Source organism: Tupaia chinensis, unplaced genomic scaffold, assembly GCF_000334495.1.
Source record: "Tupaia chinensis unplaced genomic scaffold, TupChi_1.0 Scaffold000528_1, whole genome shotgun sequence".
Classification (NCBI taxonomy): Eukaryota; Metazoa; Chordata; class Mammalia; order Scandentia; family Tupaiidae; genus Tupaia; species Tupaia belangeri.
In genome coordinates, this window is record NW_006160041.1 from 1,794,929 (window position 1) to 1,809,148 (window position 14,220).

General features: G+C 45.2%; 1 protein-coding gene and 1 long non-coding RNA gene across 4 annotated transcripts in view; one reads left to right on the plus strand and one right to left on the minus strand.

Moving 5' to 3' along the window:
- CIPC (CLOCK interacting pacemaker) overlaps window positions 1-14,116 on the plus strand; it is a 20,637-nt gene extending 6,521 nt beyond the window's left edge. For 2 of the 3 annotated variants that reach the window (XM_006157074.3, XM_014591074.2), the window contains exons 2-4: window positions 976-1,163; window positions 6,573-6,742; window positions 11,340-14,116. In XM_006157074.3, the coding sequence (XP_006157136.2) occupies window positions 1,028-1,163; window positions 6,573-6,742; window positions 11,340-12,233 (1,200 nt within the window). In that variant the 5' untranslated portion in view covers window positions 976-1,027 and the 3' untranslated portion in view covers window positions 12,234-14,116. Of the gene's footprint in view, window positions 1-799; window positions 881-975; window positions 1,164-6,572; window positions 6,743-11,339 lie in introns of those variants that run through there. The other variant, XM_014591073.1, reaches the window with a different exon arrangement.
- LOC114009377 (uncharacterized) overlaps window positions 8,143-14,220 on the minus strand; it is a 15,898-nt gene continuing 9,820 nt past the window's right edge. The window contains exon 3 of the long non-coding RNA XR_003550806.1: window positions 8,143-8,344. This is a non-coding gene — a long non-coding RNA (uncharacterized LOC114009377). The remainder of the gene's footprint in view (window positions 8,345-14,220) is intronic.

Consider the following 14,220-nt stretch of genomic DNA (forward strand, 5'->3'; position numbering starts at 1 on the left):
GTGCCGCCGGTCACCCCCCCCCCCCCCCCCCACCTTTCACCTAGCCAGCTCCTACCACATCCTCGTCCTCTAGGTCCCAAGTGCACAGTACGTCCTCGGGCCCCCACACTAGTAGCCCTCCCTTCATAGCACCTAACAGAGTAGTCACTAGCCGCGCAATTCCCTGGTTAGCATCTGTCTCTGCAGATCCAAGCTCCGAGTCTATATGCTCAGCCTGTCTCCCCAGTCCTGCCACAATGCCTGGTTGATAGTGAACACTTGATAAATACTCTGTTGTCGTGTTTGGTTTGATAGATATTTTTAAATGACTCGATGTGATTATCTGAGCCTTAACTTCTTCCTCCATCAAATGGGATACTAACGGAGAGGACATTGAGAGGCTCAAGTAAGATAATATTAATGCCAATAAAAGTTATGAACTTTATGTAAGCACTTCGTTATATGTGATCTTATTTGCACATTTAAAAAACGCCCCAAAAGTAGCACGTATGTATAAGGAATTGTTTTTATTCTGTTCAGTGCCCCATCCAAAGAACTAAAAGTTCATTCAGGAAACTACATGGCAGGGGTGCAGTAAGTCATGAGCTGACGAAGGTATAGCAGGAGGGCAATCCTAGGGAGTGGGTGTTCCTCTCCTCCCCTCGAGAGGCCGAGGCGAGGTGAGAGGCTGGTGAGTCGATTCAGTTACCCATTCCAAAAAGGCTAGTCAAATGTGTCTTTGTTAGCCGCTTACAAAGCTTCACTGAATGTGGTCTGTGTGCCTTGAATTTGTAATGGAGTTAGAGGACAGCCAGAGGACTGTGAATCTCGTTTTAGGTAGACACCATTCTGTTTGGTAAACTTGAAGCTTTTGTCAGCTGAGACCTGAGGAAGCTCTGGAGTGAGTGTGGCCCGTGTTCTTTGACCTTACTTTATTCCCTGTTTGGATCACCTGTTCAGCTCTCAGGCAATAACTTATGTAATTGTTTTTCACAGGGCGATTCAGATGAAAAGAGTACCGATGAGTGCGCTGGCAGCCTGGTAAAACATGGAGAGGAAAAACCCATCCAGAGAGAGCCCCAGGAGACTCTCGGCCAAACCAGGCAAAGGCACAGAGATGAAGAAAGTGGCCCGGCAGCTCGGCATGGCGGCTGCAGAGTCAGATAAGGACTCCGGATTTTCAGGTTTAAGACATTGTCTCCTTTCTACCTTGTAACGATACGTGGGAATCCAGCGACATAGTGTGTGTGCGTGTGTGTGTGTGTGTGTGTGTGTGTGTTTCCCCTAAAACTTGTCTGGGTGATAAGGACAGGAAACTTTCTAGATTTCCCAGGATAAATAACTGTCTGATCTCTTGAAATGGCTAATCTGAGACTGTATGGCAGGATTCCCATCACAGTCACCGTGGCACTGGTTCTGAGAGAACGATTTCATGTCTTTTCTTCAGCTTAGACTCTCAACTTTAAATCTTACCTTTCCAACTGGTACAAGTAGTTACTGGAAAAATATTTAAATGCTCATACTAATGTTGTTTTAATTCCTTTTCTATAAGAATAGTTACATTGTAGGAAAAAATACTACTTAAAAAAAAAACTGTATATGTCTCCATGTAAGAAATTTATAAACTGCTAGTTAAACAAAATAGTATATAATTTATTAAGATAATTTTGTCGTGTTTAAAAACCTCTCACTTCCCCCTAGTATCTGTGGGTTTATGTTTGGACTGTAAGCCACCTGGCCCCCTTCTAAATTCAAGTGTCCATTCTCGACAAGAAAGCAGAACACTTTCCCTAACTAGTTACTCTTAAACCTCACTGAAAGAGCTAGCTCCTTTCTCAGTGAGTCTATGCTTTTCTTTCTTTTCATTTTTTAATTGCCAGTGAATGTGTGCACTTGACAGAGAGAGGGAGAAAGCACCCCCCACAATGGGGCATGGTCACATTGCAGTCCCTTCTCCACTTCTTCATCCTATCGAGATTTGGGGTCCATATGCACCTGTGCCCAGTGTGTTTTTCAAGCTGCCGGGTGTGGGAGTTGAACTATGTTCAGTTGGCTCCAGCTCGCCTAGTCACTAGGCTATGGGGCTGGCCTTTCAGTGGATCTTTTAATTCTGTGCTGAGGCTCTTTTTTATTTCCAGATCTGAGAGTAATGGCTTCCAGTGTGGCTCTAGTGTCAAATGTTTTTGGCCGGGGGGATGCAGAGAGGTGGTGCCAGGAGATTCTGGCTCAGTCTGCCTCCTGAGGGTAGATCCCCCTCTAGAGAAAGGCTTATGTTATCAAGCACGCAAAGACGAATCAATCGGTTTTGTTGGCTTATTAATTTACAGCGAGAAATACAGCTGTTAGGAAAGCTAGCATCTCCCTTGCTTAGATCAGTGTATTTCTCCCTGGAGGTATGCTGCATGAGAGGCCAGATTATAAATAGGCTGTTGCTCAGAGGGCAGCAGAGCACCAACAAGGGATTAGAATAAGACGAATTAGTTGTCCTGGACAGGGATAGTCCAAGGAAGCGCAGGCCACCTGAAGGCCTTTGGCGTCTCTTCTCTATTTCTTTGTTTATTTTATTTATTTTTAAATTATTATTATTATTATTTGTCAAAGAAAGAGAGAGAGAGATAGAGGGAAAGTGAGAAATCATCCTCTGGGGAGATGGCCATGCTATAATCCTTTCTCCATTTGCCTCCTGAAATTTGGGCACTCACACACATGCATCTGCCCAGCGTGAATTTCAAGCTGCCAGGTCCAGGACTTGAACTGCAGTTGACCATGTGGTAGTGCAGCACCTTAACCACCGTACCATCTGCTGGCCCCTCTCTTTTCTATTTCTTAACATTATTTCCCAAGCTTCCCTTATCAGAGGGGTTTGGGTAAAAATACTGACCAGCAGATTCTCTTGAGATTTTTTTTAAAATTTTTTGCTATAGAGTGCATGCACTCACCAGAGACAGAAAATGAGAAAGCATCCCCAAGGGAGATGGCCACGTCACAATCCCTCCTTCTCTATTTTCCTCTTGGGATTTTGGACACACACACACTCCCAGTGTGTTTAAAGCTGCCGGGTTCAAGATTTAAACCGTGCAGTTGGCCATGTGGGATCCAGCTGCCTTAACGTCCATGCCACCTGCTGGCCCTGGAGAGTCTTGTATCAACAGCCTGGGAAGGCTCTGGAATGTGGGTTGTTTTTTGTTGTTTTTTTCATTTTTTTAAAACAAGTGTCTTTGTAGGTGTTTTCTTTTAATATCATGTTTTTTTTTCTATTTGTTTTTCATAACATGCAAGTAATACACCACTCCTTGAAGAAACCTAGAAATTTAGAAAAGTGCAAAAAAGAAAATAAACACTCCATAATCCTACCATCTATTATTGCCAAGGCTGTTAGGTTTGGGCACTTCTTCCAACAATTTCAACTTTGTCAAGCCACTTGTTCATTTTTGTTTTTGTTTTTTATAGAGAGATTTTTGCTATAGGGCACATGTGCTTGCCAGAGAGAGACAGAGATACAGAAAGGAAGAAATCACCCCCCCCCTCACACACACACACAGGGGGATGGCCATGCCCCAATCCCTTTTGCTTCATTTTCCTCTTAGAATTCTGGATGGGTATGCATACACATGTACCAGGCATGAGTTTGAAGCCGCTGGGTCCAGTACTCGAACCGCAGTCAGCCATGTGGGAGTCCAGCGATGTAACCATTACGCCATCTGCTGTTGCCTAGGCCATTTGTTTTAAGAAACATTGTCCTATGCAGTTATAAGATGATATTAAAAATCATTGAACTTAGTAGGTCCCAGAAATGGTCCCAGTGACTGTGTCCAGCTACTCTTGGGTCAGGTGCCAGTGTCGCTGCCTGAGTTAGAACTCCAGTCACCCTGGAGCATGATAAAATTTGCAAGCCTAAGATAGGTTTTTCTTTTTCATTTTCTCTTTGTTAGAGGGTACATGTTCTTGCCAGAGAGAAAGTGGGAAGGAAAGGAGGAAGCACTCTCCCGTGGGGAATGGTCATGCTGCAGTCCCTTCTCCATCTCTCCCTCCTTTCACATGCACATGCACTGCCATGTCTCTCAAGCTGCCAGGTCCGGGTGCAGACAGTCCCCCTAATGGTTCTTAACCCAAGGTATACATTTGGATTACTTGTGCTTTGTGAAAACATACCTACCCATGGGCCAGCAGGTGGTGTGGTAGTTAGGGGGCTGGACTCCCATGTGGCGACTGCGGTTCGAGTCCCAGACCTGGTGGCTTGCTTTCTCACTTTGCCTTGCTCCCTGGTGAGCACATGTGCCCTATAGTAAATGTAAAAAAAAAATAATAAGTGAAATTAAATAAATACATAATTAAAGAAAAAGAAAATATGCCTACCCAGCACCAGGTAAATCAGGGAGCTCAAATAAAGAGCCTCCATAGCCATCATTTTTGAAAAGCATTAATGGAGATTTTGTTTTCTACCTCTTCTGATGAATATCCTCTGGTTACAGTCTTCTCCAAGCTGGAAAAAAATGAGGTTGCTTACAGTTGCATTCATTTGCAGTCACATTCCAGGCCTGCCAGGTCCAGACCATTCTGGAATCTTGATGAGCATTTAGGCTGTTCAGAGTTCGCAGTTGCAGGGCAGACCGTTTCCTGGTTCACTGCAGCAGGGGTCTCATGTTGTCCTCTCTGTATGGAACTCACACGGGTGTCCTGGTTTCCCAGCCTTGGAGTGCGCTGTCCATTCCCATTACGCAGGCTCCCCAGTAGGCACACTCCACCTCACTTAGGGCACCAGCAGAGGAGGTGGATGGGGACAGTAAAGAGAGGAACACTTGAACTGCAGCTTTGATGACCTCATCCAGGGTTTTGCAATTGAATGATGTAGAAAGAAACTTAAATTTCAATTTGCTTGTACGTTTTGAGGTTTATACATTGGTTTTGTTTTTATTATTATAATTTTTTTAGAGAGATTTTTGCTCAAGGGCACATGTGCTCACTGGAGAGAGAGAGAGAGTGAGTGAGAGCGAGAGCAAGAAAACACCCCCGCCCAAGGGAGATGGCCATGCCACAATCTCTTCTCCTCCATTCTCTTCTTGGGATCTTGAGCACAAGCATCAGTGTGAGTTTTAAGCAACCGGATCCAGGAATTGAACTGTGGTCAACTACATGGGAGTCCAGTGACATAACCATTATGCTACCTGCTGGTACCTATAATTTTTAAAGAGGGTTTTTGCCTTAGGGTGCATGTGCTCTCCAGAGAGAGACAGAAACAGTGAGAGGGAAAGTGAGAAATCACCCCCTGGGGGAGGATGGCCATGCCACAAACCCTTCCCCTCCATTCTCCTTTTAGGAACTTGAGCATGCACACATACATGCCCGCTGTGAGTTTCAAACCACTGGGTCCAAGACTGGAACCATGGTTGGCCATCTGCGTCTCCAGAAACATAACTGCTACACCATCTGCTGGCCCCTTAGTATTACAAGTTTATTTTCTGGTGCTCAGAGCCTCTGAAGATCTTAATCTTGCTGTGGGTATGACACCCACTTACCTTCTCAGCAACAGATTCTTTTTTTTTTTTAATTTGGTGTAGAACATATGTACTTGCTAGAGAGAGAGGAATAGTGAGAAAGCACCCCCCAGGGGAATGGCCACACCACAATCCCTTCTTCATGCACGCCCAGGATCTTGGGCATGCATGTATGTATATGTGCCAAATGTGTTTTTCAGGCTTCTGAGTCTGGGACTTGAACCGTGCAGTTGGCCATGTGGGAGCCAGTCACCTCAACCACCATGCCAGCTGGCCTGAGCAACAGATCTTTTTCTTTTTAAAAATTTTACCAGAGAGCACCTGTGCTATCTGGAGAGCGGGAGAGGGAGAAAGCATTCCCCAGAATGGTCATCTCTCTTTCGGGATTTGGAGCACACAGGCATACATACCTGACACGTTTTTCAAGCTGCTGGCTTTGGGACTCAAACTGCACAATTGGCAATGTGGGATCCAGCACCTTTAACAATCAAGTCACAGTCTGCTCCAAATTATTATTATTTTTTTTGAGAGGTTTTTGCTATAGGGCACATGTGCTTGCCAGAAAGACAGAGAGACAGAGAGACAGAAAGTGAGAAATCACCCCCCAGGGGGGATGGGCACGCCACAGTCCCTTCTCCTCCATTCTCCTCTCGGGATCTTGGGCATGCACACACATATGCCCAGTGTGAGTTTAAGCCGCCAGGCCTGGGGCTCGAACTACATGGAAGTCTAGCGATGTAGCCATTATGCCAACTGCTGGTCCCCAAATTCTTTAATGAACTTTGCAGCCTTCAACTCATTTCTCCAGTAGACTGGTAATTACTTTCATGCGAACCCTAATTGACATAGGATTTTTTCTGTATGAGGAAAAGGTAGTCAGGCTGTCTGGCGTAATGATTTTTAATCTTTAGGGGTGAGAGGATAGTTATGGATCCTGTTGAAAATACAATAAACCTGAAGACCTCATCCTCAGAAAAGTTCACAAAAACACATATCACAAATGTTGCTTTCAGTTACAAAGGTCCACGGTTCCTTAGGAACCGGATCAAGAACCCCTAGCCCAGAGCCCAAGTGACTGACCATTCTTCTAACCACCAGATGGGAGCTCAGAATGTCTGAGCTCTGCAGAGCAGATGGAGTCCGAGGACATGCTGAGCGCCTTAGGCTGGAGCAGAGAAGACAGGCCAAGGCAGAGTGCCAAAGCCGCAAACAATGCCTTCCCTACGCTGTCCCCCATGGTCGTCATGAAGAATGTGCTGGTCAAACAGGTGAGAAAGACTAATATTGCCTATAGTCTGCAAAGAGAAGTTTCTGAGCTTCCTGTGTACAAAGATTTGCCCTGTGCCAAGCAGAGTCTTTAGGAACAGATCACTAGAACCACACTGATGCATACTTTCTGTTCTGGGGAGAGAAATGTTACCTCTTAACTACTGACAGTTTTAAAAAGGAATACAAGAATGACATGAGTTCTCAGTTTTGAGACATTAGACTTTTATTTTTATATTGTAGTTTGTCCAAAGGGACCCTGAAATTCTTCAGCCCGGCATAAAGGAACCAAGCAGAAATGCCATCACTTCAGTGGTGCATTCCAACATGTGGCAGGGTTTAGGTAAAAACCAAAGACTCTCTTCTTCATGTGAGTTACAGTGGGCATTTAGAAATGTAGACTGAATCTATTTGTTTTGTTTGTTATTTAGTTTTACACCAGGGTGTGCACACTTGCAGGAGGGAAAGAAAGTGAGAAATCACCTTCCAGGGGGTATGGCCACGCTGCAGTTTCTCCTCCATTCTCCTCTCTGGCTTTTGGGCATGCACACACACATACCTGCATAATTTTCAAGCCACCAGGCCCAGGACTCTAACTGCACAGCTGGCCACTGGTATCCAGCCACCTTTACCACGCTCCAGGCTGGCCCTTTCTTTGTGAGGCAGAGGCCATTTCTAGTCCCTCTGTCATCCTGAGCATTTTCTCAGTAATAGCCAGAGCCATGTCATTAGTGTGAAATGCTCTTGAATTAGGTTCGGCAGGCAGTACAGCAGAGCCCACACGGCATTGTCGCAGAGTTGGGAAACATCCTGTTTGGGCTTTGTTACATAACTATCCATATTATGTGATTATTGCCTGGATATGAAAGAAAAGATTGAGATGAAAATCCAAGTTAAACTCCAGTGTTTGAGAACTCAGTCATACGAACTTGGTTAATTAAGAATAAAGAAGCCTAAGGAATAGAAGAGACGGATTGAAGCCAAAGAAATTTAACTTTACCCTACTTTACTCTGAAAATACATTCACAGTTCTTGCGTGGGTCTGTTGACAAGGCTACTTGCAAACAGAAATCTGAAATCTGACTTTGGTAGTTGACCTTCCAACTGCAGGTAAAAGGCTAGAAGGTGTCTGTAGCCCGACAGGGAGCCTTCATGTCCTCACTACTACCTAGTCATTTCCGAGGAGCACAGACTGATTTTCAGCAAGGTTGCCTGGCAGCTCTGAAAAAGAATGTGAAGATTTTTGCTAAATCACATCTCAGCTGGAAGCACAGCCCTTCATATTGCAGAAAGACAGAATAAAGACAGGAAGTAGAGCCCCAGTGGAATTGCAGCCCCACCAGCGCCACCCAGTGCTTCTCCTGGGCTTTCTTCTTATTTCCCTCCCTGCCTTTCTCTCTGGCTCCCTCGTCACTCTTTCTCAGGCAGCCGTGTTTATATCCCGTCTGTGTTGTAGGCGAGGCTGGCAGCTCCTAAAGGCTGAGAGCAGCCCACAGTTGAGGCGTCCGTAGGCTTTTCCAGCAGAGCCACATTCTTCTGGACAAAGGCCCATGGGAAAGCTGCTGGGCTTGCTCAGGAGATGGGCAGCTTGGGGACACGCTGACCTAAAGGAGTAGTCCAAGAGTTTTATTTTTTTAAAAAACGTGCTAGAATCTAGCATTCTAACATTAAAATCACAATATGCTTTTAAAACCCCATGTGAATTGTGTAATGTCTTGATTATTATTGCTGCTTGGTTTTAGGCATTTTCCTTTCAAGAGCCTGATTCCATTTCTGCCACTAGACAGTTTGATTAGCCACTGTGGACTTCGGTTTCTCCAACTTTAACATGAAGGCTTTATGTGAAATGATTCTGAGATCCTGTCCAAGTCTAAAGTTTGTTTCATGTTCTCTCACATGATGAATTCAACCAGAATTACAGCTCATAAAATCTGATACGAAAGCAAGTAAGCCAAGGACCTATTAGGATGGTGGGCATAATGGCATCACTAGGATAACAGTCCAGTGCAGTTGTCTTGGCAAACCAGGCTTTTCCTGTTTCCAGGATCCATTTCCCTTTATGTCAACCCCTGGGGGGATGCCAGAAATGTTGCTCCTGACTGAGCTGAACTAAGCTGGTCTCTTCTTTTTTTTGGAGAGGTTTTTGCTATAGGGCGCATGCGCTCACCAGACAGACAGAGACAGAAAGCGAGAAACCCCCCCTCAGGGGGGATGGCCATATCGCAATCCCTTCTCCTCCATTCTCCTTTCAGGATCTTGGGCACGCACGCACATGCTCCCGGCATGAGTTTTAAGCCACCGGGTCCAGGACGCGAACCGCGGTCGACTACGTGGGAGTCCAGCGACATAGCCATTACGCTAACTGCTGGTCCCACTGGTCTCTTTTTGTAAAGACCAGGATTCTGGATCCCCTCTGACAGGGCCACCTGATTTCTGGGCTTAGCATTGCTTGCCTTTGTGTGTCACAGGGTGTCAGGATGGACTCCAGATCATCCCAGCCTGTGCATAGGATGAGAGAGTTGGCCTACAGTTCCTAGCCCAGCATCCAAGAATTTGAAATGTGTGCGAAATGGTGTGCTTGTGCAGGTTGAGAAGATCATCCATAACATACTTCAAATAAGCCAAACAGCCCCAAGGGTCAGAACCTCTGCCAGGCTCGCGGTCTGCCTAGTCTCATCCACAAGTCCTATCTTTGGGACCAGGTTGAAATTGGACTGGCTTTCAGATATTGAAGAGTAGCCATGCGCTTTGTTAGATTTCATCTGAAATAGTACTTTTTTTCTTTCAGTTTTTGGTGTTTTTTTTGTTTTTTGGGTTTTTTTTTTTTTTTTTTTTATGTTTTTTTGTTTGTTTGTTTTGCTATCAGCATGCACACTCTCTGGAGAGAGAAAGAGAGAAAGTGAGATACCACCTCTAGGAGGGGATGGCCACACTGCAGTCCCTTCTCTTCCATTCTCCTCTTGAATTTTGAGCGTGCACACACACATGCCCAATGTGTTTTTCAAGCCACTAGGTCCAGGATTCAGACTGCCCTGTCAACCATGTGGGATCCACCTGTCTTAACCAACCTACCACCTTCTGGCCCACTGAAACAGTACTTTAATTAAAAATAAAAATGTATAGTTGAGGGGCCAGCAGGTGGCATGGTGGTTAAGCTTCTGGACTCTCACCTGACTGACCATAAGTTGAGTCCTAGATCTGGCAACTTGCTTTCTCACTTTCTCTCTCTCTCTCTCTCTCTCTCTCTCTGTCATTCTGTCTCTCTAGTCAAATTAATAAAGATAATAATGAATAAAACTAAATAAAGTAATTCTTTTAAAAATTCTTTAAAAAATTAAAAATATATATAGCTGAGTGATGTAACAAAGGCAGTATAGCCTTTGGTGAAGATGGGTTTGAGAGACAGGATAGACTCCTAGCTGCATCACTTAGTAACTTGGTGACTTTTTTTTTTTTCGAGAGGTTTTTGCTATAGGGTGCATGCGCTCGCCAGAAAGACAGAGAGAGAGACAGAGAGACAGAAAGTGAGAAATCACCCCCCAGGGGGGATGGCCACGTTGCAATCCCTTCTCCTCCATTCTCCTCTCGGGATCCTGGTGGGCACACACGCACATGCGCCCGGCATGAGTTTAAGCCACCACTTCCGGGACTCAAACTGCAGTCGACTACATGGGAGTCCAGTGACATAGCCATTACGCTAACTGCTGGTCCTCATTAGCTTGGTGACTTAAAGTAAGTTATTTCAACTTTCTAACCCTCAATTCCTGATTTATGAAGGGAGGTGGTAATGGGGTTGATAGGAATTAAAGGTAATATTCTTTTTTTATCATTATTGATTTCAATTGTATTTATTCACTTATTTATTTTAATTTGACCAGAGAGATACACAAAGAGAGAGGGAAAGTGAGAAAGCAAACCACCAGGTCTGGGCTCAAACCGTGGTCAGCCATGTGGGAGTGTCCAGTGCCTTAACCACCATGCCACCTGCTGGCTCCAAAGGTGACCTCCTACATACAACATTGTAGCAGTGGTAACCTGTGGTAAGCACACGTGTATCACAGCCGTTATTTTGAATGGTTTTATGGCTGTTCAATGTTACTGCCTTCAAAACAGGGGACCATAAATTCCTGGCAATTTGTAACTTGATAATCAAAAGTTATCTTCGGGTAAAAGAGGTTCCAAGTGTAACTAAGTGAAGATAGACTTTGCTGTAAAATCACATTAGCAGTCTTGAGATTAGCATGTTCTAACCTACACCAGGAAACTATTTATATTTTTATTGCTTCAGATGTGACCTTAACTATGTCATTATATCACCTATCTATAATTTCATTTTTGTGATGAAAGCACTTGAATAAAAACAGATACTTCTTCCAGTTTTCCCTTGGGAAAAGTAAGGGGAAAAAAATGTTTGCAATATCAGACACGGATGGATTCCAGTCTTGTTCTCGGCCAGGGCCACTCTGTGTATGATGGAAGCTCTGTACTTGAAATGCTTAAAAATATCTGCATGTCTGCCGTGTTCCTTTTACCGAAGCACTGCCCGCCTGTCTTTGCAGTGGGTAACAAGCAGCGTGCTGCTCTCTGCTTTGTTTTCAGGGCAGCAGCTCATCCCAGCTCCAGTCGTGGACCGTCCAGCCCTCCTTTGAAGTGATCTCGGCACAGCCCCAGCTCCTGTTCCTTCATCCACCTGTTCCGTCTCCTGTCAGTCCATGTCACACTGGCGAGAAAAAGTCGGACCCCAGGAACTACTTGCCCATTCTCAATTCTTACACCAAAATAGCCCCACACCCAGGTAAACGGGGCCTCTCCATCAGCCCTGAAGAAAGAGGAGCAAGTGGAATGCAGAAGAAAATCTGTACTGAGAGACTGGGGTCCAGCTTGTCTTCCAGTGAGCCGACCAAGACTGGTGCTGCACCGTCCAGTCCCTCAACTCCAGCGCCACCCAGCGCCAAGCTCACTGAGGACTCTGCTCCACAGGGTGTGCCCTCCCTGGTGGCAGGGGGCAGTCCTCAGACTCTGCAGCCAGTGTCCAGCAGCCATGTGGCGAAAGCGCCCAGTCTCACCTTCGCTTCCCCAGCCAGTCCTGTCTGTGCGTCAGACAGTACCCTCCACGGGTTAGAGAGCAACTCACCCCTCTCACCACTGTCAGCCAATTATAGCTCACCTTTGTGGGCTGCGGAGCACCTCTGCCGCAGCCCCGATCTCTTTTCAGAGCAGCGGCAGAGCAAACACAGGCGCTTCCAGAATACCCTCGTAGTCCTACACAAATCTGGTTTGCTGGAGATCACTTTGAAAACTAAGGAGTTGATTCGTCAGAACCAGGCAACTCAGGTGGAACTAGACCAGCTAAAGGAGCAAACCCAGCTGTTTATAGAGGCCACCAAGAGCAGGGCTCCTCAGGCTTGGGCCAAGCTGCAGGCATCTTTGACATCTGGGGCCGGTCAGACTGCCCGTGACCTAGACGCTTTCTCTGACCACCCCGACATATAGCAGAAGGCCTGCTTTCCTGTTACTTGAGTGGTTCTGCTGTTACCTACTCCTGTTTCCCAAAGCTTATGTAAGAGATTTTCCTCCTAAACCTAAACTGTTCAGCAGTTCACTTACAAAGCCACGTGCCGATACCTGGCTGTTGTCTGCGCCTGTAGTCCGGGCACAGGTTACATTATGTCTCCGTTCCACTGAGGACTTCCAGTTCAGAGTGTCCTTGAGTCTCTTCTCTTTACCCTGCAGGCACTTGGATGGATCACGGGGCAGAACATGAGAGAGAGTTGTGTGGGCTCTTCTAGCTGTCACCTCCCACCACCCTACTCATTCACTGGGATCAGGGGTGCCGTGATATGGATGAGCATACAGAGTGACACCTGTCAAGCCAGGGAGTAGGCGACATAAGGATCTCTTGGTGGAGACGTGTTTGCATTCCACCAGGCATGGTGCCAGTTGGGCACAACCTCAAATGCTTCGGACACAGGTTGTGCCTGGGTGCAAGCACTTAATCACTTAATGCTTCGCTTTCTTACACTTGAAAGGCAAGGGGAAAGGGTAGTGCTATTTGACTCATACTCTTGAATCACAAGCCAGATTTCACTTAAACAAGTAGGCAAAATACTTCAGATTTTTAAGGTGTGGAATGGATTCAGTACAATCTGGAATTGTAGTTGATGACTTGCTTTTTAGACAGAGGCTAAAAAAAAAAAAAAATAGACATGACCAGCATCTCTTGGTGAAGAACTGGAGGATTCTGGCCATTTATGCTCGTTTTTTCTCTTCTTTTGAAACAGTACAACCTGTTCTGTGTCTACAGTTAGCTCCAGTGGTTTCTGAGGTATCTTATAAATTATCCCTCTGTTACCACTCTGTTTTTTTTTTTTCTTTGTTTTTATTTTAAAAAAAAAAAAAAAAGCTCAATACACTGATCTGAAATCATGCTGAGGGTTTGATAAGTCTGCACAAATGGGAAGGTAGCTTTTTTATCCATTTCTATTTTCACATCCCAAGTTTTCACTTACCCTGTCAGAATGAGGGTGAGTGAGAATGGAGCAGTGTCTTTTAGGCGTGGCCACAAAGCCAAAGTGTTGCTTATATGAAGTTCATCTCAGAATGGACAATGGGATGCGACAACCCAGATGATCCACATTGTTTTCAGCTCCCCTGTGTTAGATAACTAGATTTGTAAGTAGTGACGTTTTAACATTTTTTTATCCTCATTTAAAAATGTCATCCTCTTGAAAGTCTTTGTTTTTCTACAAATTAATTTGGTGTGATTCATCTTTTCTGCAAAGAAAATATTCTTAAAGTTTTTCCAAAACCTAAACTTAATAATCATATTTCCTATGTGGAATAAAGTTATAAAAGTTGTAAAACTCTAACTTAGGTTTATAAGGCTTCAGATTGTCACCACTTTGCTCACAAACATGTCTGGTTTAGATCTGACCAGTTTAGAGAGAACTCACGTGAAATGTCTAGATTCCCCTGACCAGTGCAGAATTATTACCTGTCATTTGCTTCCTGAAGAGTCTCAGTAATTAGTGAGTGTGTCTTTAAGCAGATTCAGCTCATGTTTTTCTCTCGGCCACTCTGTCTCCCCGAGTCAGTATGGTACTGTGGCAGCTCTGCTCTGCACCATGCTAGCAAGCTTCCTTTTTGGCAGAGTGGGTTTGGCAGCAAAGCTACAGAGACAGGTGCATTCAGAACAGCCTGAGCACCCGTCATGAGTCTTACTGAGTGTCAAAAATCTGAAAACGCTTGCTGAGAATCCAATTTATTCCATTGGAAAAACCGTCTGTGGAGCTATAAACCTCTTGGACTCTTCTTCCTGGACGAGGTCTGCCTTTCCCTCCCTGTCATAGTAAAAGATGATGAAAGCCGTCATAGAGCCGCACTGCCGAGGGGCGGGGAGAAGCTGTCCCACCCCAGGCTCTTCCGTGATCTTGTCATTAGTGCTGGAAATCTCTCTCGACTGTTAGCGTGAGTGTTCTTT